This window comes from Conger conger, chromosome 11 (assembly GCF_963514075.1).
Source record: "Conger conger chromosome 11, fConCon1.1, whole genome shotgun sequence".
Taxonomy (NCBI): domain Eukaryota; kingdom Metazoa; phylum Chordata; class Actinopteri; order Anguilliformes; family Congridae; genus Conger; species Conger conger.
Window position 1 is genome coordinate 39,018,496 of NC_083770.1, and position 24,705 is coordinate 39,043,200.

A 24,705-nucleotide genomic window follows, 5' to 3' on the forward strand; every position below is an offset into this window, starting at 1 on the left:
AGAGGTCAAACACTGCGTGGATGTACCTTCCGCTACCACACCTCGCGCAGCTGCACTAACGGAAAAAAGAAATTCTTCAGTTATTATACATTTCCTATTTAAATATGACTTGTCGTCAAACTGTTTGTTACCGCGCAACAGGAATAACATCAAACTGCGTCCTTGGGGGGACAAAATCATTCTTTAAGACTTCAAAGAATAAAAAACCTTCAGTAAAGGTCTGTTGGTTTCAGCTTTTGACCTCTGAGACCTGAATCTAAATATAATGCGTGACGGGCTCATTGCGGCCAGCGTTGAAAAATATGTCTTTTGGGGGGAAGCGTTTGGCGTTTTTGTGCTGATCAGTGTGCGGTGGGGATTATGGGGGGCCACGAAAGGAAGCTGCCCCGGCATCGATGTCCTTCTGAAAACAGTCACCGTCAGCTTTCCATGTTGTCTATGCAACAGATGCACAAAGGATATAGGTGAAAAATGTTCGTTTCACGCAATAGGTTAAGCTTCGTGGTCCTGGAACGGAATCTAAATTTATCAAACCAGACGGCAACGTTCTTTTGAAAACATTTATAACAGTCTTGTTCAAACGAATCCACTTTGGATTATAAATGGCGGTATTTAGGTTACCTACGCACAGGTCTACAGCCATCTATACTTGTCTACATCTGTTAGCTGCCATAGGCTACTCGGCTTATTGTTTTTGGTTTTCTTTTAGTATCTGATTTCTAACTTTGCCAAATGATATAAACGCAATAAATATAATAATCTAATTTCGAGTTATATTAACAATGATATGCATAATATATGAAACAATAATAAAGCATTTTAAAGAACAAATTTTGTTTTGTTTGGAGCAAGTAAATAAAATGAGCTGTAAATTGTAATAATTATGAGAAATGTACTGCCAAATGCTCATGATAATTTCAAAATCAAAACTTTGGAAGGGCTTTTGTATGAGTTAATACCTTATTAATGTATCTGAATCCGAAAATCCAAACAGTTAATATTAACGAAGAACGCTGAAGCCCAACTCCTATCCTCCTATTACACTGGCACAACTACAAGCCTCAGTTGTCACGGTTATTTCTATTCTCTGTTGTGAGATAAGCATCCAATTTAAATGACTGTTTTTAGAAATTGTGGTGAAAAATTTCTGCATTATAAAAAAAAACTATATACTCAGATGGTCTGTGAAAATAATCTCAGGAATGCCATGTAATGGTAAGGTTCGCCTTCTGCACACACACCCCATACGAAGACACCCTAAAAATACACCTGTGTTTACCGATATAATCACTTGTGTGTTACATCTGTACGTGTGGTTATTTAAAAAGTATGGTTCATCTGACATCAGTTTGAAATCGCTTTATCCCCCTGCATGTATAAACATCCCAAAATACCAGACTTACAACCTCAAGCTCTGTGTGAAATAGTGCCTCAGGCTACAGACTATACTTGTGTCCATTTCCTCATATCAATACACCAAACGCCATTTTAAGAGCAGGTCAAACTGAGCGCTAAGATAATGATCAGGCAGTCAGGCAGAGGTGAACCATTTCTCCTTTTTTAAGTAAATGTCATTACGGGATGGGGGTGTTTAAATAGAAGAGGGCTAAGGATGCATGTGTGTTGTTTACAGTAAAGAATTTAATATTTATTTTACAGTTAAAGCACAGAAAAAAACGTCTCTGGTTTCATTCTGTTTACTTCTCAGTTCCGCAGCAGACTTAGTGCCGAGGCACAACCTGCTGTCGGTACAGCTTGGGATGTCCCAGGGTGTCAAAAAAGTCATTTTTCCTGCAAACAAAACTTATTTTAAAGGCATCTCAACAGTGAGCTCACCATGCAGATGCCTCGCCTATCTAGAAGCTTGCTGGGCTCAGGAGTAATAATAACATATGGCTTACTTTTTAAAGCAACAAAAACAAAAAGTGCATCCAACACAAAAATAAAAATTCCAGTCCGTGATGTTGAGTTATCCCTGTCCGTAAGAGCGTTCCCGGCTGAGAAAGTTCACCGTCTGTTGTCCTGCAGTTGAAAGGTGGCCGACACCTTTTCGACTCAAAGTCCCGGAGGGGAGGGGTGCGACCGTAGGTGGGGCTCAAACAGCCGACCCCCTCTCTTCCTGTGAACGCACGCTACGCTTAATAAATACCACCGGCTTTTCATCCGTCCGTCCGCTGGGGAGAGAAAGAGGGAGGGAGGCTGTTCTTTTCTCCTCACCTTGTACTGCGTAAACCAGGCGGCCATCGCAGTGTGCTATTCCTCTTTTCTTTCCCGCCCCCTCTCTGTTTTCAGTTGGTTTTCACACCTTTTCCGGTCGCTATGCCGACAAACGGGCGAACGAGTGAGTGAGTGAGACACCCCCCTCCCAAAAACACGTGTCATTATCTGGGTCCGTAGTCGTAGTTGGCCGGGGCGCTGGTGGCGGTGTACATGTTAGCCGTAGCGGGGTTCATGTGGTGGTAGCTGTGCCCGCGAATGCTGGGGAGCTGGTAGGGGGAGGGCCGGGTCTTGGCCCCCAGGTAGTGTTCGTAGGTGGTGGGGTACTTGTAGGGGTGGTGGTGCAGGGTGTCGGGGGGCTGCGGGTGTCCGTCCAGACGCAGTTCGTGGGGGGGGCTGGGGCGCCCCGCTGTGAGGGGCACTGCGTGGAGCCCCCCCGGGACGGGCAGGGCGGGGCTGAGGACTCGTGACATCAGCTGGTGGGCGGGGTCTGCGTGGATGGGGGTTCCGGTTGGGTCCCGGTCATACTCTCTCCGACCGTCCTCTGGAGCGGAACGAAAATAATAATAATTATAATTATCATTAATAATAATAATAATAATAATAATAATAATACATTTGTTGCATTTATATTTCTCATAAGAACCAAACGTCAGGCAGCTGCTGCACACAATCTGGTAGTCCAAGGTTAGAGGTCAATTTCAGTTGCGAAAATCAATTGAAATTTGAAATCCTGAATCCTGGTGGGGGGAAATGGCCATAATCTTCTATGAGGTGAATTGAATTTCAGATGTTTTTCTTGAGTGGCCTAAATTCAAACGGCATTCACCCCGAACTCTGGCAATCGTCACTTTCTAAACATTGTGGTTTGAGCTGTCTGCCGTCTCTTCGAGCAAACTAGAGCACAAAGGCCCATGTAAGCGCCCACCGTGCTTATGCAGACGATTACGTGCTTAACGCGACGTGCCTTCGAGATTACTGCAATATCTGCAAACGCTGAAAAGCAAATGCAAGCGTGTGGACTCTGGGGCTTGGTTTTCAGCAGCAGAGTATTTGCTGGGTTTGGACTGACGGGAGGCGCTCACCTTTCTCCGTGCCGTTGTGTTGTGAGGGCGATGACATGGGGTTCCTCGTCCGGGCGAAGGCACTCATGATTGGCAGGGAGCCTGGCCGGTGGTTCCGGGGCCTTCGGTGGAGAAAGGGGGCAGAATGAATTCAACCGTGTTTGCTTTGCAGTAAGAACACAGGGCGTTTGTGCTATGTTTTAATGTTTAAAGTCTTCTCAGAATCTGACCCGTTTCTTATCAAACGCTGCGATTACCAGAGGCTTCTCGTGATTAATACAAATGATTTTCCAGTTCCTTGCAGCTTTATTATATTTACCATGTTTTCTACATGCATTTCATATCTTCGCCAATACTATCACCACAAATGACTCAACTTAAATTCTTCTAGAAATCCAAACTCTAGAACTTTAGGAACTGGAAGACTAATAGCCAAGGCTTGGGATAAAATTATGGAATTCATAATAATAATCCTAAACAACACTTAAATGTTAGATTGGAACAATGTTGGGTTAAGGGCCTTGCTCAAGGGCCCAACAGCTGTGTGGATCTTATCGTGGCTACACCAGGTCTTGAACCAGCAACCTTCCAGGTACCAGTCATGCGCCTAAAATAATCCTAAACTATCGTTCATATGAAGTGGCTCACCAATCCTCTGGATCGCAATCCCGGAATCCCTTTGCGAAAGGATTACTGGCGATTTTCAGCTGTGTGATCTGAAACCAAGAAAAATAAGTTATGCTTCACGTAATATAAAAAGTAAAAAACACCGATTTATGCAAGAATCTGAGCTGCTCATACGCTGTAAAGGTGATACCTTAATTTCATTGCGTAGATACGGTGTAACAGATTACAAGTATGATTATTGAATAAATATGACAATATTATTGATTGATATAACACGTAATATTATCTGTTAATTATTATTAAGATCAGACCACTTTACCAGAAAGTGTTTCAACTGAATTCAACTGTGTTGCTATATGAGATACTAAAAGCCAAAATCGCCGCAGCTATATTAGCAGATAAATACATTTTGCAAAAAGTATTAAATTATATGATAATTCCGGGCTCATACAAGGCTGGCCATATCGTTGTCGATATGTCTATATGTATAAGACTAAACGTATTGCGCGTCCACGGATAAAGTTATGTGCTGGTGGATTTCCGGAATGTGTTGAAAAACAAACGTAAAGCTCCTCGGTGAGAGTTGAGACCGAAGGGTCAAACTGATAGAGGAGAGAAGAGGAAAGACAGATAGGAGGAGAGAAGCGAGGCGAAGCAGCTGTTGGGGGTCCGTCAGAAAACGCCAGCCTCCACGGGTAAAAATCTCAATTTATTCGAGGATGACTTCGATCACTGCACTGCATTGACCGTCACGTCACAAAAGAGATTTTGATTATTTTAATTGAATAATTAACCACTGAAATTTGAAGATCAGTTGTCTCAACATTGGCTCCGTAGCCATGTTTGTTAACATTCAATGTGTCATCCACACCCCGCAAACAACGCGCTAAAATATATTTGCTCATCTCAAATCCGTTGGTTTTATTTGATCCATTATTTTCTGTGTTTATTGTAATGATTGTGGATTTCTCAATTTGACAGTTGCGCGTTTCAGGTCAATAGCGTATGATACATGGTCATTTATCTTTTCTGTGTTTAGGCTATACAGTAAACTTCACCTAAATCTGTGCAGATTGAGATTTCCACAAAATAATTCTACTTGCGCATGGATAAGAATTAGGCTTCTTGTATATATTTAAGCAGCAGAACAGGAAACCTGTAGTGTTGATTGTTTGTGGTTTGACTTCTGTGTAACGTAATCAGTGATGTATAATATTATTATTATTAAACTCCGAATGAAAACCTTGAATTTATGGTCGTGGAACCGAGTCAAATTGTTGTTGTCTATATCCTAAATGGTTTTCATTTTGTGCACTACTTGGTGCCTGGTTTGTTGTGGTCGTCACTGCTCAGTGCACTCCCTTAAAAACGGATTAGTGACGCGGAACTGGATCATCGTTTCTAATGTGGTTAAGCATGTTTAAATCCACCATTGCGTGCATCGAAAAATGTGTCATTAAGACCACGCGTCGTTATGTGCTTATAATCACTGGGAAGATTAGAAGCAGAATTCCCCTTCTTCAGCTCTTTCTATCGCGGATTATGTGCTTTTAATGTAATCGCCTGTCTTTGGTAGCATTTTAATAAAAGCTTTAGTCCCACGCAGGCCTATGTGTACACTGTAAAAAATGATACACAGTATCTACCCACTAAAATCAAGGTAGCCTACCCGATTATTATTATTGGATAAATATAATCTTGTCAATTAAATTGATATAACACGTAAAATTATGGATTAATCTAGTAAATAGGGGTGCCATTTTATTTATGTGTAGGCTATTGTTGACAGCTGCGACGTTGGTGACGAATGTTGGTACTCATGCTTACCCTGTGATTTTGGTATGCTGTGACTGCCGTGAACCTCGTCTCCTCGAATACAAACGTCTTGTAGTTTTCTTCGGCGTACTTTTCACTGTCTTTTCTTGGGTCCACGTAGACGACGTGAAACCTCGGCTGGTATCTGTGCATGGAGTTGAGAATAATCTAAAACAGAGAGACAAGTGTGTTAACGGGATTGCTTTCTCAGAAAATAGTTCACAGGTTCAGAAACCATGAGACAAATGTGGAGACAAAAATGTTTTTCTTTTTTGAACGTAACACGTTATGGTACAGCGCACTTCATCACTGCAGCAAGTTCAAGCCATAATTCATCATCAGGGAAGGTGGGCTAATGGTGTGGTTTCAAAACTATTTCATATTTGTTGACATAAAAATGGAGCTCATAAATCGCATTTTCGCACTCACATTGTTTGTTAGGCCACCCACTTAATTCGTGTTTCTAATAGTAATGCACACAGGCTTTATTTTGAATGTTTGACATATTTTTGATAGACTATATATATTTATAATAAATTGTTACATTAGTTTGTGAAATTAATACGTGTTTTGTTAGGCCTTTGTGGAATAATTCCAGTGGTTTATAAAGTAATTATTAATAAATAAATAAAAAATTGTAAATATTTACAGTTGTGTCGGGCCTCCCTCGGTATTGTTTGCTCACCGTTTGATAACCATCTTTGTCTACGATTAGGTCGCTGCAGTGTTGCTGGAATTATTGAAGTCCAACTCCTTTTCTTAATACGGAATTACATGTGTTGACAAAATCCCAAGCACTGGGCCTGTGTCGTTTGGCACAATCGTCACCATTTTATTGCAAATGTAGCAAACAAATAGGCTACTCACATGCCCATTGTCGTCCAGCAAGTTGTTGGTGAGTTTTAATTTGTCGAATGACACTATCTGTTTCATCCACTGCGCGCCCTTGGCGGGGGAGTCGGGGTGGTAGTGCACTCTACCGGGAGTGGCCGGGTCCGCCTTCCCAGCTACCAACCAGGAGCTGCTGTGAAACGCATACCTTTGAATAAAGAAAAAAAATATTGCTTAGTGTAGGTAGGTACTCCGGCCTTTGCAGTTAAAATGTTTAGCTGGAATCGCATCTCTTTTGCATTCCTTGCGGCAACAGGTCTGAATTCTCAACGTATTTCATATAATGATGGGGTGGGGGGTTCATTACGGTTAAATGAATGCAATGTATGACTTGTTACTTTTAAAATAAGTCAACACATTTGATCAAATAAATTAGGTGTTTTCATTGACGTTATAAATAGATGCACGAAGAAGCACTTTGAAAGCATTTTGGGGAAGAAAAAAAATAAGGTCAGTTGCATCGCATTAGTTTGAATTCCTTACAACAAGCCTGAATTCAAAACGTTTTTTTATACTGTGAGGTTTCGCTGACGTTATAAAAAGATGATAATGAATTTGACAGTGTTCACAGTTTTGAAAATGGTACAATCATTCCTAAAATCCGACTGCCCTTCAGGCTACTCCTCCTCAGTCGATATTTGTCCAGTAGTTTTATTCCATTCATTGTGACTTTCAGTTGAACTTACCGATATCGCTTGTCGTCAACTGGAAGGAAGTCCATTAAAAGCATGTAGTCAGCCATAGGGTCCATTCCAAAGATTTTTACTTGAAACGTTGGAAACATTCTCCTGTAACGGAACGTAATGGACGATTATATATTTATTCAACATGTCTCAAGATTAAGAAAGATGTTTGAACCTGCGGATATGCGTTTTGATATCACCACTTCTAAATTATTACCAGTCACTGACTTGGCCTACTTACACTTGGTAACGCTTATCAATATCGTTTTGTGCATTAGGGCTAGTAATTTCTGGATGACATTTTATTTCATGAACTGCAGTTTTTTAATAAACATGTTGTCTTGAACAGAGTGGGGATTCTTAAGTGTCAAAATGAGAAGCATACAGAACAATTAAATAAACTGACGACTAAGTCATTTATAAAACAAAAAGTTTACGATAATCATGACCTAAATTATTACTGGGTTACATAAAATGTACTATACACTTCCGATTTGTATTGCTGACTGCACAATGACTTATGAATTCAATAAATAAACCATATAGCACATTTTTCTTATAGTAATTACATGAAATCTTATTTTTCTCACAGTGATATTTGTGATTTGTGAAATGCAGCAAGTTTATTTTCAAAAGGGATTAACTAATTTAATTGGTTGACGATTGAACGTTGAACTTAAATTGTAAGCCCCGCTACGGCTAAATTGAAAACGAAATGTGATTTAGGTACAGTCTGTTAAAAAAGATCATCTTTTTTTCATGATGAACATTTTAAGAAGCGAGTTTGTGGCCGCATATCGTGTGTTTAATGTGGCTCTGCTGGTGAACTAGGGCACTGTGTAGAAGAATAACGCGGCCCTTAGACTATGCCGGCCGATTAAGACATTTAAATAAACCCCGCAATCTTTTCCCCAATGACGGTCTATTTCACCCATGTTTGTGTTCGCTAGCATTTTGTCATTCATAGGGGGCACACGTATCTATCTTACACTCGATATGCAGCACAACATGCGCGTGAGTCTTCAGAATGCAATATTGAAACGTGAGTAGGCGCATTTCATCCGTCTAGTCAGGTAAAGTGATCCAGAAAATGCGGCTCTGTTAACATGGCCGGTCTATTGAGCGCTGGAGTTTTGGATAGGTGACGCTAAAGTAGCATTTAAAGTGCCTTTCCTTGTAGCCTGTTCTTCGGGCACAGCTGAAATGACAGATCGTCTCCCGGCTGTTACCCTATCGCAGTGTTAAGGGGGCAGGTAAATGTAGCATCCAAAAGATTGAAAGTGCCCCGAGGCCTGTCCAGTCCATTTGCTTTAACGACCCGACGGAAAATGTATGCGTTCTTCAATTGCTGTTCAACTGTCATTGGACATTTTTTCTCCCTCCAGCATGAGAGGCACAATTTAATATTTTATGTTTGTCTACTTGTAAAACCATTGAAATATATCCAAGGCCGAGGGCAATGTGATCTTCAATGTATTTTGTTTTATTCATTTGAGCATAGGAATGCAGTTATATAGCCTCTCCTCTCATAACCTATTTAAATCATTTATATGTGTGGCTAAATCTATGTAATACGTTTAATCGATATTGCATATATTGCATCTGGAAATATATTGCGTTTGGTGTCCATACAAGTCTGTAAAAATCCATATTTCGTCTCGAGTTCCCGAACAAAGGAACAGATTTTATGTTCAGTCGCCAAGCGAGAGTCGTAAACCCAAACGACTTTGCCAAAGCATTCGGTTTGCTTGTTTTGTAGTTCAACAGACTTTGATTAAGCCTTGTTTAACGTCTTTAACTTGGAGGAGAAATGTGGATGATTGCCAGTCAAGCAAAATGAACATCAACATCGGGAGTGTCTCAATTGCACATTGTAACAGAGCGGCTGACAGGAAGAGTAATCGTTCATCTTAAGCAAATCCCTTTTAAGGCCAAAAGTTGTCATTCTCACAGGGCAAATGCCCGCCAGAAATTGCCCATAAAACACTTTAAACTTTCACGATAGTTTTGTAACGCATTCCAATGCGCAAGGGATTATACTAGGCCTGCAGTATGCCCTGGTCATATTTTAGAGTAGGCGCTCCGATTTGCTCGCGCACGGTAGTTTGTGATCACTACGCAGCATGAACTGAACACATATTTGCTGACTCTATAAAAATGTTTTTCATGATTTATCTTACATTTTGTATGCAATTTATCATGCTTGGACGTTTTTGGAATGTTTGAAGTGGACTGTATTTATTAGGTATTTATTATTTATTCAACATTAAACAACTAATGTTTATTACCAATGTTAACAAACACGTGAATCAGTCTCGGAAGCCCCACGAAAAAGAAGCGTGTCACAAAAGCAGCCCATGCCTTACAGTATCGCTACGTTTAACCCTTTAAGGTGTAAGAACACAAATGCTTGATTAAAATGTTCTAAATTGAACATTCTCAAGATGGTGTAACAATCACTGCTGGCAATTAAATGCGGTGGGGTTCTAGAACACTGACTGACACTGAGTTTTTAACCAAAAAAAAAAAAAAAAAAAACATTTCAGAAACCTACTCTTCAAAAAGTTAAGCGTGCACAAGTACGTCTCAGGCCTACGCTGTGAAATATGTGTAATATGTTAAGACACAATGTTATGTTTGTTGTGAAGGCTGTACGTCATCTTGTAATTTATTTTATTAAACAGGAATGAATGTTTCATGAATTGTGTCTGGAAATTACTCAACGCGCACGGTAGGAATATTTCTAGCTATATTCCTATTAATCTAAATTAAAACGTGTCTGCTTTTTATGTATGCACAATCACCATGGACCTCGTTTTTGTAATATTGAAGACAGTGTATCCGAGAGATTGAAAAAATAAAACGCTTACAAACGCTTGACTAATTAGATTTTAGGCTTATTCTTTGTCGTAAAGACCCGCGCGCGGTAGGCCACGCAGAAGCTGCGCGACTGGATGCATTAGCAGAAGGAATCACAGGTCACAGCAAGCCTAAAGAAATGTCCAATTTAATTTGTTTTAATTACCTCTGGGGGCTGGTCCTGCGTCTTTTATTCTTAAGGGGGTGGTGATTAAAAAGAATCGTGTTCATGGGAAAGTTGGTTTTGTTTCTTTCAATGTGGAAAGGAAACACCTGTATAATAATTATTTCCTTTCACATAATCATCATAAAAATATCATCCGTAATTAATTTGAACATAACGATAGTACTAGTCCTGTGTCAATTGCTAATGTAATTTTATCAATTATGAAGCAGCTGAACCTTTTAAACTAAAGAGTAAAAGATTTGTATTGCAAAAGGGTGTCTTACTAGGCCTATAACAGTGTTGTGCAATTGCTAGTTTTGCTGCTGTCATTTCATAGTTGCGCACTTAGTTCAATTTACATTTATTTAACATAATGATAATAATGCAGCTGTCCAACATCTGGATATTCAATGTTTCAGTTTTTTCTTCTTATCTCGATGTTCATCTGTGTCGGAAGCCTTTTAATGGTTTGTGACTAGGGACACGACTAGCACACTGTATGACGTCATTCACTGTGCAATGCCACAGTCTGTGGTTTTAATTATTAATAACTGGATTTAACTTTATTTTCATCTCCACTGTACAAGTAGGTATTAGGGCACGGCTCCGTTCATGTTAATTTCATTTCAAGAAAGCCTTTAACTTAAGAGACCGATAACAGGATCTTGAGCGTCTCTGACTCTAATTCTTGCAAACAGTTGTGTATACTTTCTAAAGTTGCTTAATAATGGCTTCGTGGTTCGGAACTAAGATGAAAGTTTAATACATTTGGGTTACACAGCAGTATTAACAGCAATATTAATTATTCACGCGTTCGTTAATGATGAATATGCTCCTGCTATTGGCATTCAATCTAGCCAGTAGCATTCGTTTTATGCAATACCCAGCCGTTCCGATAAAAACAAACGCAAAAACGTCTTTGGACTGTAGACTATTTAGGATCCCTCATCCCCCAAAAAATAGAAAACGGAACAGTTGGCACATTCTTTTTTTCCACCATAAAACGAATGCACTGTATTTTGGATAGGTTCCAGCGACTTTTGGGATTGCAATCTGGTATTTGCTCAGCAAGAACTTACTTTGCCCACGCACGCGCTGAGGCATTTTGATAAATGAAGTGGGTGCAGTGGAAAGTTATAACTCGCATTATCGACGCGACTGTTTTGTTTTTACACCATGGGACACCTGCCAGTGGTGTTGCCATAGTTTTCCCTGATCCGCGAATAACCATATTAGCCATATAATACCCCCAGATTATTACATTAGTCTTTAACAAAATGTGTCTATTTGCTTTGTCTACGTAACTGGTCATTCAAGTCAGTCATATTAATCTTAAATATACAACACATAGTGTAGTACAGGAGACAGCGTTAATTTATCATCCTGAGACCCAGAAAAAAGTTCACGGATGCTATTTAAATTTTCTGACATAAGTGTAGCCAACACGTTACAGTGGAAATATTTTCAAAAACTGATACTGAATGTAGGTTTCAGAATAGTAGAGTAGGCCTATATTGGTTCTTCATATTAAGCGCAGGGACTAAAGGCCCCTTCATAGGCACCTTTTCTTAGGAGGAAAAGGTATTGGGTATTGGTACTTCCAAAGAGCATAATATTTAATTTTAAATAATTATTACAAAATAAAATAACATTTTGGCATCATACTGGTAGGGATTTTCCAAATAGAATATGTAATATATATGACATAACACGTTGTAAGCAGCTGCCATAATTGCGTTGAGATTAATGGTTTCCCTTTTGAGAAAAGGCCTACCTCTTGGAATTTCTACATAAATTTGTGAACTGGGGAGATCTAAAAAATTTGTCTGTACAAATGCTAGGATATAACTGCTGTCATGCTAACAGATATATTTTTAATCTGTAACGTATTACGCAAATATTCCATTAGGTTTTAGGCTTCAAATAACGCCATATTTGTAATGGCCTATGATGGCCAATGAGCTACGACAAATTTGCGTAAAATAATATTCTTTTGACGAGCGTAAAGTGTTATTTTGACTGTATTGTGGTCCGCTTATAGGCTACTCGTGCGCTGAAAATTCACATTTCTGGCAAACTCACATTTTTGGCAAAAATGAGTTAGTGTCACAAATAGGTTGTTTATAGGGCACTACATATATGTGTGAAGTTTTATACAAAAATACTGTATATTTTTTTATATTAAAAATATTAAAAATGCTCAATTTAAAAGGTCATATCAGCTTTGAGCCCATTCACTTGGGAATATTTGAATCTTAATAGCTCAAAACTACTCAAAACATTCTATAACTAGTTAAAATATAAAAGTGCTTGTTGATTGAAGATACTGCTTCGTGATTTTGCCCTGAATTGAAGTGAATATAGAAGTATTTTGCCGATAAACAAAAATAGAAAAGTAGGCTACTCACCTCCCGGCCTTCGTAACGATCATCTCGGTTCCCAGCTGGTTAAACTCATCCCACAGAGCTTTCATCTCCAGCTGAACGTTTATGTTGGCCACTTTCGGGTTCTTTTTGATCAGAGACTTGCTGTTGGGCGTCGAGTTTGAGGACGACGAAGAGCAGTTCGACGTCCCGGTATCGTTTTGCTGGGCCTGGACCGGATTCGTCGCCGAGTAGTTGTAGGTGTGTTGCGCGGCGGAGCAGGGCTCAAAGTGGGCTTCATGCTGGCTGTACGGGTCCCCGGGCGAAGGCGAGAGGTGATAGTTCCCCGGCGTATTGAGGCTGCTCAGACTACTGGTCGTGAAGGCTGCAACATCGCAAAAATGGGACAGCTGCGTCAGCCACGGACTGGATATTGCTGAAATCATTCCAAAAACTCGATTTACTATAGGTTATACTTTGGATTGGGGACAAAAAAAAACAACAATGGCAAAAAATAAAACAGCAATGCAACTTGATTAGTGTGAATGAACCAACCAAATATAAGTGTTAGGGCAGCCGCCAAAGCGATCGCTCTTTAAAAAGTCCCCCGTTTCCTGAGACTAAAAGTCTTGTCCATTGATCCCCAGAGTTGTATCCAGTGTAAAGGTAGTCGTATTATTCAAATGTCTGATCCCTCCCTATATGAGAGTTGCGTTCGCACACCGCCAGTACACGGAGACACTAGCGAGAAAATGACTTCCAGGAGAGGAACAAAAAAAAAAAGAAGAAGTTACAATTCCTTCGGTATTTATCGTATGGGTTGTTTTTTTCTAACTGAAATGCAGTCTGATTTTATTTCGCTTTAAATTAAAATCAATAAATAAAAAATAAGTGCACATTAATGCATGCACTCCCTAGTTCTTCCCTCTCTCCGTTGACTGCGGTCGTAAGTGTTCCAAGCGGCCTGTACGCTGCGCTGCTGCAGTGTGTTCAACGCTGCAATCCAGACTCCTCTCTTATCTCTCGCATGGGGCCTCCCCTTCACGATAAAACCGGTTCTTATTTCTATTTAGATAAGGAACTGCAGGTAATGTGCCTTTCTTCGCCTTGGGACGAGACTGATTGACAGAGAAGTGCGCCTCGTTTAAGGGGTTTTCCGGCACCCATTTACGTTCGGATAAGGGTATCGCCCACATCGACCTCCTCTTAACAATAGAGAGACTAGCTTGGCACGGCGGAGGTGCCCCTTCGTAAGGTAAACAAACACCTATTGTACACGAACAAACAAACACCTACACGTTGTGAACTGAGCTTGCTGCGCATTAAATATCTTATGTGAAACAGTTCATTCGGGGAACTATGGAGCTGTACTGCTTTGAGGATTGTTTAATATTATCTACGGATTTTGCGAATACTATCATACGTTCCCCATACAAATTAAACTCCCGCCCCTCACAACTTAGAGCTGTTTTTTTTTTAGTTTGCAACACATGCGAGAGTTGGTGTTGATTAGTCTGTAAGCTTTCAGAAAGCAAACTGAATCAACATGCAGCCGGTTACAATGTGGGCACATACATGTTTTTACGACATTCGGCTGTTTGTTTAATATGATTTTTCATTTGCAAACCGCAACATCTGTGTGCTCATTTACAATATTGTATGCCCTTGGTGTAAATTGTAGCTCTTCGCCCAGCCAATTGATTCCCCCTTCACAAATCTCTGTGCTACTCAACTGCTTGCAGTGCGTAGCCTTGATCGTTATGCATTAAAAATGCTAGGCTATAACTTGCATGCAATAGGTTATGCACGACTGCATTTGTTTCCATAACACTATAGCAGTGTCTTGTATCGTACACAAGCCGGGGAGAAGTTGCATCTGGTTTGTCATTCGTACGGTATGTATACACTCATGTGTCACAGCTGTATGTAGCAAAACTCTCTGTGGCTACAGCTACACGTTCACCTAAAGCATTGCATTTCTCAATGGCTATTGACAAAAAAAAGGATCCATACCTTCCATTTCCCTGGTGACAGTACTGTAGTGCATTTTAAAGGATCTGTGGCAGTTACGCTGGTCGTGCTTGTCCGGGCCAGTGCCGTGTTTGTCAAATGTTGCGTTTCCTGCTTGCTCCGCTGCTGAAATTAGAGAGGCAATACTGAAAGCATTTGCCTTTGGAGAGAGAGGACCGTCGTCGTCCATAGGCGAGAAATCAAGTCGAGAAAAGTCGTCTCCCCCTGCCGCCTTTCCGCGCTATCCCCAAAACGAAAGATTATCCTGCTTGAAAAAGGCAAGTTCACGCGTTGCAAGAGTTTTAAAGTGCCCTATACTTCGCTGCTGCGCGGCCCTTTGGCGATGTAGTGCGCAGCGCTCCGCTGTTTTCGAGACAAATTATTCCCACAGACAAGAAAAAGTTGGCAGCATTTTAACGTATTTTTTTCGATTGAAGTTGCATTCTGAAACTGCACAGTGTTCTCGTATCTTAACACTGTTTATCCACAGAAAAATGTTTTTTTTTTCTCTCTCTCTTTCTAAACGAGAACTTCCCCCATTCAGTGGCTGGGTGATGTCATAAGAGTTTGCCTCGAGGAGACGCTACTGCTGAGAGAATGTCAAAAGCAGGAGCTCACGCCTCCCGCACCGCGCTCGCAAAAAAGTGTGCACGTTTTCCACGGGATGTTTTATTTGAATAGGACCTTGTCAATCACTGTGCCAAATTTGAATTCACTGCGAAAAAACCATGAACGTCATTGCGGATGTCCGGCTTCAAAGTGCAGCAATTTAACTGTAAATTGTGTATTTCTGTTCAAGATACGGACACAACTACTCCATAATCAAGAATAGTGAATTTGTTTGAAATTTGGATGTAGTTCGCCTGTTCGAATAAGATGCATTAATCAGATAGGCGTTGGGTAATTATTTTCTAATGTTAAATTATTTTTAACCTACCTCTAGTTTTTATGCAGTTATTTATTCATTGACATTATGCCTTTATATATATTTTAAATTGCTTTCAAGTGTACCAGAAATATAATTCCTATCAATTTAAGTGGATATTGTGATCAGTAGATAATACATTGTCATCATATTCATGAATTGATTTATATTGCATCTGCATTTCAGGTATATAAACAACAGCTCTGTGGATACATTTTAAGTGAATATGATGTAGCTTATTGTTGCCGAATAGCCACACAGATACTTCATCGGCTGTCAACAGTCAGGATATGGCCGACAACCACAGTACGGCTGCACCCAACCGAGTGCACAGTAGCTTTAATCTAATTTAGTCGTTATGTATACTAATGGTTTAAATCAAATTGGACATTATCCATGTTATCAGATTGCAGTGAAATGTTTTCCATCTGAGTCATATTTGGATGCATGGATTTCCACGTTGTTTATTCTCTCTTCCATTTTACAGGAAGAACTGTCATGATAAAAAAAATAATTTGGTATAAGAATTTAAGTCAGGGTCCAATATAAATGTGTCATTTCAACGTCTTCATTGATGTAGTTATATAGTCTAACCTAGCGTTGAACATATTTTAGGAAGCCTGGGACGTTTCATTTGATATTATTATTGTTTTTTTAATGCGTAATTGTTGCTAAGATGCTGGTTACATTGAAATGAGCTCTAAAATGCAGTTTGGGTATTGGGTGATTAGTAATCCGCAAAGTAAGGTCAGATTCAGTGCCACAGGGTGAATAAATAGGGACGCTCACGTCGGTGTAACTCAAGTAGAGTTTTGCTTTGCTGAAACTCTTGACCTTTATCTCACGGCTACAGTGTCTAACCGGTTATCAGATTATCAAAGTTCATAATTAATGAATAGTAACAAAAGTTATGTTTTGTTGAGCTGCTGTGCTAGCAACCGGATTGAAGCTAATTTACACTTCGGCGATTGAATAACAATCCGAGCCAGCAGGCCACTAATGGGATAACCTAGTTAGCGGCGACCCTGTTTTCTTTTCTGCTTAGCCGTATTTGTTTTGGCTGTTTGTCCTTGCGCAATCAAGCGCAAATAAACTTCTGTGTTGATCTGTTTTTTTTTTAAAGTTAAGAATAGTATAGGCCCCTTTTAAACCCCTAATTGGTAAGGAAAATATTATATCCGTGAGGTTTAAGAAAAACAATAAAGGTGAAAGTATTCACGTTTTGCGAAGGTGCAATTTAAGGTTTGACATTGAATTGGCTATTCGTCATTGTTTTGATACACGTATAAACTTTTGATAAACTTATATTTATTACGTTTAATGGTGTTTTAAATTCGTGTGATGACATGGGATCACATTTTGTTTATTTATTGTGGCTATGGCATTTGGTTTTGAAATGTGGAAATGTATAATGTTTTTAATCACTCTTAATCGTTCTTTAAAGCCTGCACTAAGTCTTTCTTTTTTATCTGATGTTGCTGGTGATAACAACACACTGAGTCACTGACACGTCGGAAGCGTCCTTTGTAAATACTCAGGTGATAACAGACACAAATCAGAACCTGATAAAAAGGGAAGAGTTTGTTAAGGAATGCGCTTTCGAGCGGTCTCCGTCGGAGCTACAGCACGAAGAGGAGATGCATTAAAACGGTCTTCTGCGCAGACGGGGTGCATAGAAAAAAATTACTTGGAGGGCCTTAAGATGGGTCTATAACATTTTCTTGGACGCTTCTGCATTAATGTTATGTCTTCAAAGCACGAACACTTCCTATGTACCCCGGTGGAGTGGTTGTTGCTTTTGTGCTCCGCTTGGTTTGGTATTGTGAGAAACTGATCTTAATCCCTTGATTGATTGAAGTGGCCTAACTCCGGTTGAAATACACACGTAAGTAAAAATGGAAACCATCTCGAATTATGCCCCCCCCCCTCCGCTGTAACTGCTTTGTTTAAAAGACGGCGCACCTTGGTGTAGTTTTTTTTATGCAAATCCTCCAGTGACGTGGAAGGAGGCGAACCTGGCAGTAGTCTTTATCAGATCCCACGCGATGTTTATTTCATCCCTTCGTTTCTTGCTATGTAGCCCACAAATAAATGCAGGACCACGCTCTGTAAGTCAAGCATCACCCCGAACAAGTCTACACCGGCCGTGTACAACCTGGAGATAAAATATTCTCCTCTGTATCCATGAAAAGACGCTCTGCTTCATCAGAGTATCAATAGGCCTTAGATTCTGGCTGCTTTCAAGAAAGTTCTCCAAATGCTCAAGCTATTATTTAAAACCATTATTATTAATAGGATAATTACAATTTTGCTTTCGTCCTAAAAAACGATTTATGTTCATACTAGCAATGGCTAATTATTGTGTAAAGATTTACTTTTTACATGTTGGAACTATCAATTTATAAACCTTATAATGCATATAATAAATTATTATTATTATGATGATGATGATGATGATGATGAGGATGATGATGATTATTATTATTATTATGGTGCCGTTTTATTATTATTACAGGTACTTGCAAGTGTTGCGCAAAACATATAAATGAAATAAAACATAAGTATTGAGACATTTTATTTTTTTACTCCTTAAATATATAGGTTATACGGTTGAAAACATAACGGTACCCGGTCGTTACTGTACATTCTTTGACTCGAAGCGCGGCCTCGGAGGGGCTCGCCACACCGCGCACGTTTCCTGTTTTGACTCTCGCTGGCGCCTCTCTCCACGCGCCAGGTGTGCTGGAGGCCTCCGCGCGTACCGTATTACCCCTAAACGTTTGCCCTGTGCGCCCTATTACTGCACAATTCACAGGGATAGACATTACCAGTCAGTGTGGCGAAGTGAATTATCACAGTCTCACAATGAATTTAAATGGTCAGCATTTTTCTTGTTTTATAACAGTATTTTTTGTATGAGTTTTCTTTTTGAATCGGCGTATGTTCAATTCTAGGACCCATTAGTCGCATCGTCGCACTACCATTATTTTCCCCGGCTAGCACATTGCATTGGCTATATCCTAAATGAACTATCGGCGACATTTCTCCAATGTGCATTAGATCCACACCCTGTCGCGACAATGATGCAGGTACATGCTTTTTGTTTCCTTAGACCGGAGACTAAGGCGACATATAGGTAACTTTTCAAATGAACACTCTTGCTGTTATTGGAAATAATAATTACAATAATAAATTGTATTTATATAGCGTTTTCATCATACAGAAAGTGCTTTACAGAAGGCAACAATAAGGCAATCAATAAAAAAATTGCAGTAAAATAGTAATTTATTTGTTGAGGTATTCCACTTGATGAAATTATGTTCATATAATCTACCTCCTCCACGTATAATCTTTATATTAAGTTTAATTTATTTAGCCCTCCGGCATACCTGGCAGAGGCCTATAGCCGCCGGCAGATTTGTCGAGATCCATTCATGAAATTTTTTTTTTCAGTTTCCAGCGTCAGGGGATGTTCAATGAAGCCGTTGGTGAGACAAAGGATAGATGTTAACTTTGAGTAAGCGAGAATTGTTACTTTCTGTAAAATCAATGCCATAAAGACCTTTATGAAAAAGGAAACATGTTCTTAATGTTCGAGCAAAACGTTTTCTGTTCTGCAAGATACAAATGTGAAATTGTATTGTGTTGTTTTTCAATAAATAATTGTTTTAGTTGGTAGGTTATTTATTGAATGTGGGCAACAGCATCTGTTCTCTCGGCAACACCGACTAAAAAAAAAGGGATCATAATTATATTATTATATTTGTCCGACAACGTCATTTTGATGCCACGGCAAGCAATTTATGTTTGCTGTTTTACAAAAATACCATTGGTCGTTTGTATAAAGTATAAAGTATGCTTAACTTAGAGTTCATTCGCTGCTAATAACCGGAGGTATATGCTTCTTAAACAGAAGATATGTAAATTAGCAAAATATTTAGATAATCAAATGAAATTTGAACACTGAAGACAGTGTTCATTCTTGTCCTCATGGCGGATAAAAATGCGCGACCTCAAACCCTAATAGATAATACTCATTTTTCAAGATTATGCAGCACCCGATCCTTATTCCGGAGACGCTTCTGAATAACTGTGTGCAAGCACTCTCCATTGACAGTGTGCATCTCACCTATAGGCTACCATCCCCTAGCATCTCATAGATCATTTCTGGTGGAAAACATTTTTTTAAACTGCCATGTACGGAAACCGCTAGATTTAGCAGGTGCCTGGAGCAGTTCTGAGACCATTCATCATTACCTGTGTCTGCGAGCAGCCTTCTTCTCCATGCAAAGGTTCGAACAATGGCGCTGTGCGTTTCCTACAGGGCTGCGATATTCCGTCCAGATAACACAGTCACCTAGGACAGCATCGCCTTTGATTTCAAGTTCAGCATGAAGCGGACAAACAGAGAGAAGAATGCAGGTGACCAGGTGAAAAGGCATAATTGGGTCTTTGTAATTCGTCCATTGTTGATTGTACTAGGCTTTCACCGTTACGGATGTTGTGACATTTCGAAATTATTAATGCCTGACTTTTATTCAGCAAATGAATGCGGCGATACACATTACGTTGGTTTTTGGTTAAGTTAAAGAAATATGTCATGCCGTTATACTCTGATATTTTGAACGTGAAATATTTTATGATTTATCACTGTTATTCATATATGCCCACCCAAAATCAACGTGTTTAACAAACCCAAAATGATGTAGACCTGATGTGTTAAGAGCAGGAAAAAAACAGCCATGCTTCCCATCTATATTTTAAGGCGTACGCAATTATTTGAACCACTGAGTACATTTAGAACTATGTGGACGTTGGATATGTTGCAATCCGCATCCAGTTGTTGGTATATGGTTTGCAATATGGTCATATTTACTTATTATAACAAGATACTGTTTTTGTTGGTGGAAATATCTGCTATATTTAGTTTTTTGTAGTGCTTGTGAGAGATCATGAGATGATTACAAGCTCTAGCCTATTTCATTTTTCCTTAAAAACAAACTGCACATAAAAGCAACACCGTGGTGCAATCACATTGCCAATACGTTGTTTGTAGCTTTCTGGGCCAAATAGGCCTCCATATTTCTAATTCAAACGTATTTTTCAGTTGATCTGCCAGTCTGTTACAGGTTATCTCACATTTGCTCAAAAGTATTTTGAAATTGTGTTTAATCCAATTAACCTTCATTGCGTTATCAGAATACAATTATTGGTTTAGTGCTAAAATTGAGAATGCCTAGTTATCTGCTTTGTTTTTTGCCGATTGATTAATTAATTTTTCTACCAAGCCAGCCCGAGATGCCACGTGGGAAGGGAACACGAATGCAAATGGACTGCGCAGAATCAAGAAGAGTGTGTGCAACTCAAAGCCGTTTCCATTTTTAAAACACTGCTGCATCTCTCCAAACGTAGTGCATAAATACACAAACACACACACATCGCGAACTCCCAGACATCTTTATACACAATCTAATCTATCCACTCCCTCCTTCTGTGTACACCTCATCATCCCACTCAGAACCGCACACAATTTACCCGTCTTCTGGCTGTGTGTATGTGTGTTTGTGTGTGTGTGTGTGCTAGAACAAGTGTCCCTTTATAGCTGTGCGTTTCTTGTGAAATAAATAGTCTTGCGCTACCCACAGTCCTGTTTTGATTCTGCACTCTCGCGGTGTGTTTTACGCACGGCTTGTTAAAATCCGCGTCCACTTATCTTTTCAGTTTATTCGTTTCTGGACGACTACTGAACCTTGAAGCTCTGAGGCGTCTGATGCATTTTACAGTATTCAGATTTAATTTCTGCAGTTAGTTTGTTAAAATGTTATCCGAATTTATAATAACGATGGGTGGACTACTAATTATATAATACTCTCTATAATTGATTCAACCCATGACACAGTTCAAGTGTAACCTATTTCTACGAAATCCTTTTGGTACCTCGATTTTTCTTTGCTTGTTTTCCGTACTCAAGTGCGTGTGTGGAAAGCTATTAGGCCGGTAGTACTGTGCGTACGTGTGGTCTCCAGAAAGGTTTTGTGGAAACATGATAGAGAAGAAATAACTTGCTCCCTTGGCTCGTTACCGCAGGCGAATTTTAACGCAGTCTGGCACTTTCGCTTAACGTTTTAGTTCACGTTCATGACATTTTTACGTCACAAACGCCTTGGTTTGAAGTTGGTCAAAAGACACTAACAAGACGCGAATGTTAAAGTACAGCGTGTCCTTGAGATAATTTGTGTGTTAACCTGTTATAAAGCGTATATCATACTTTCTTGTTTGATTACATTGGCCGTATTGGTAATTTAGTCCCTTCACAAAGAAAAATGTTTGCTAGGCCCTTGTGTTTTCTTCCCCTGCCACTATCTAACGTATCCACAAAACGAAGTGCTGACATAATCATAAATTATACATTTCGCAAAATCATCTGCTTTTTCAGTTATTTTCCAGCTATCGTTCCTATTTTACACTACTCTCGGAAAAAATAGGTCAGATGTTAATTAAGACCCGAGATCAATTAACAGATAATAAATCAAATGGTGTCAAAGTACCCTGCAACAATAATTTCAACTTTCATATAGCGTGACTAGAACTGCAGGGACCCAGGCGGCGTGCTCCATATATAAAATTCAATCCTATCTAAATATTTGCCTAAATCCTTGAATAAGACGGAGCGGAAGTTAGCAGTTGACCGCTGACAGTTGAGCTGGCGAATAGTTGCCGCTGGTGTCCCCTTCCTTCGCTGTCATTCTGTAGTAATAAACAATGAATGGTTATGTGTGTGGTTTCCCAGTCAATATAAATATAAAGATCTTGAGCAAACAGTCATAGTTTAAATGACAGATAACTAGAATACCAGTTCTTTAAACAAATAATGAATTTAAAGGGAATTTATCGAGGGTCCGCTAAAAAAGTATGTCGGACGGTGTGGCATAGCATAACTTTTGTTTTTACCGATGTAAAAAGTAGCCTATATACATTACACATTTGGGATAAGTGAAAATGTTATTTGATTGGTTGAATATTCTAATGTTTTTAATGCCTCTCTGTACTGTAGGTATTATATAAAGTATAAGTCGACTGATTTTATAGGCCTACCTGTTACAGATATTTCTGTAGCGTGCAAATCCAGATGCCAGACCGATGTGAATAAACTAATCTTTTAAATGAAATCAATTTTTTAAATTTTTATGTACATTTTGTATTTATCACATCTTCAAATTATTCACTCACACGTGCGATTGAACAGCGATTGTATAGTAATATAGTAAAAGTGTATCTTGAATAGTAATGTGATTGTAAATCCACTATTTTCGCTAAACGAGAGATTGAACGGAAAGGAAAATATGTTTATCATAATATTGTCTTGATTGTTGTTGACTTAGTTCATCCCACATCCGCAAGACAATATGTGATGTCCCTTCACTTCCCACGCTGCTATGGTCATACACAGTTTCAATAGCCTTTACTGAAGAATGTACTCAATACGTGGTGTCCCATTCAATAAAGACGCAAATGAACAGTGATTTAAACGAGTATTTACGTATATTATTTGTTATAGCTATGTAGTCTACAAAGGTTTGTATTTTATATTATATATTAGTATATATAACATAGCTATTATATATATATCATATTATATTTCTATTTTTTAATTACGTCTACCCTACCGTGTTGTGCGATGACTTCAATTGTATTTCCAATGCGCAACAACTAAATGTATTATTATTATTATTATTATTATTATTATTATTTCTACAGATGCATTCTAGGAAGTATTTCAGATCATACTCTACGTGGGTTGAATATTTATTTTCCTAAAATCTTTACCAGTAGGCCTATCTCTGATCAATATGCTGAATAAGAAAATATTTTTTCTTTTAAAAACACCGCAATAATATGAAGTTCAGTAGAGACATCTCTGTTGATTTAGGCTATATTGATTTTGATCCAGCCTTATTCTTACCCTGATTCTGTTTTCCCTGACCGTTGGATCCCCTGCAGGTCTAACTTCGGACCTCATGAAGCGGTGACTTCATTCTCCCGGATCGCTGAAGACTTTATAATCTGAAATGAAGAGACAATTATCATGAAACCCTTCACACTTTCCAGACAGATAAATTAACGAATGTAGAGGATGTTACTGAAATGTTCAGAATACTGAATAATGGGGTTTATTAGGGGTCTATGGGGTATATTAATTAAAACAAATAACTAAGGAACAACTGTATTCACATTTTAGACGAACTAAAGGATTGCGTTTTTATATAGATTTTTAGATGCATTTAAACGAGTTAATTTGAGTACTTTAAATCGTTAAACCATTAGGCTATTTATATTAATTCGGGTTGGCTGTATTGAAATTCATTAATAATTTCGCTACAAGATGTACCTGACTGTGCAATCACCTTAAATTAATTTACTAAATTGCATTTTCCGGATTATTCGTACCTGAACTATAGCTATGTTTCGACAGCTGTGACTGTGTGTATAATGCTATTGTTTTTGATATTACCGAATGAGGATAGGCTCTTCTTTATAAGTACCGACATGTTTATTAAGCTTAATAAAGAAATACACGCCCTTCTAGTACATTATTCTCGATTATCGTAGCCATTGATGCATGGCATGTAGGCAACAAGAAACTGTTCCAGTTTATACATTGTTTTGACACACTGTGTGACTTTTCTCCAAATTAGCACCGATTTACAGATGCGAGATCCTGCACAATTTTCAACAAACTGCAGAAAAAAAATTAATGACGTTAAAATATCCTCTTAGCGCTCAAACAACTTTTGAAGACAAAACACGCGTAACGGACTATGCGCTTTCAAATATGGTAATATAAGGCGGCTCGACAGGTGTTTCCAAATCTACATCTGGAGATAAAGTTACGTCCTATAATTATCAGTTACTTTCTGGTACTGAAAACGCCAGGACCAGCCAGACACCCAAAACAAAACAAGACCGTTTTAATGACTTGCCTACCTCCTCCTCCCGTTGTCCCAAATTCTCCCTGTAAGACATTCAAGGTTAGACGCAGCTGGCCGCTGTCAATTCGTAATGGTTTTTACTCCCTTAAATTATT

The 24,705-nt window shown here is 39.1% G+C and overlaps 1 protein-coding gene and 1 long non-coding RNA gene across 5 annotated transcripts; one reads left to right on the forward strand and one right to left on the reverse strand.

The window, feature by feature from the left end:
* Nucleotides 1–1,627: 1,627 nt before the first annotated feature.
* tbx1 (T-box transcription factor 1) lies at nucleotides 1,628–24,705 on the reverse strand. 4 transcript variants are annotated; one of them, XM_061261488.1, is made up of 10 exons: nucleotides 24,606–24,705; nucleotides 23,584–23,684; nucleotides 14,699–14,821; nucleotides 12,731–13,121; nucleotides 7,301–7,402; nucleotides 6,591–6,762; nucleotides 5,736–5,891; nucleotides 3,930–3,997; nucleotides 3,303–3,403; nucleotides 1,628–2,761 (listed from the first exon to the last, which is right to left on the reverse strand). In XM_061261488.1, exons 3-10 carry the CDS (start codon nucleotides 14,730–14,732, stop codon nucleotides 2,382–2,384), a joined length of 1,404 nt encoding a protein of 467 aa, XP_061117472.1. In that variant the 5' UTR covers nucleotides 14,733–14,821; nucleotides 23,584–23,684; nucleotides 24,606–24,705; the 3' UTR covers nucleotides 1,628–2,381. The 4 variants fall into 4 exon arrangements, with proteins under 4 accessions (XP_061117472.1, XP_061117473.1, XP_061117471.1 ...); XM_061261489.1 differs by lacking the exons at nucleotides 23,584–23,684; nucleotides 24,606–24,705 and adding an exon at nucleotides 19,878–19,993; XM_061261487.1 differs by lacking the exons at nucleotides 23,584–23,684; nucleotides 24,606–24,705 and having other exon boundaries at nucleotides 12,731–13,070; nucleotides 14,699–15,319.
* LOC133141096 (uncharacterized) lies at nucleotides 13,802–21,264 on the forward strand. The gene is made up of 3 exons (XR_009710048.1): nucleotides 13,802–13,940; nucleotides 19,945–20,050; nucleotides 20,913–21,264. It is a non-coding gene; the product is annotated as an uncharacterized LOC133141096 (long non-coding RNA).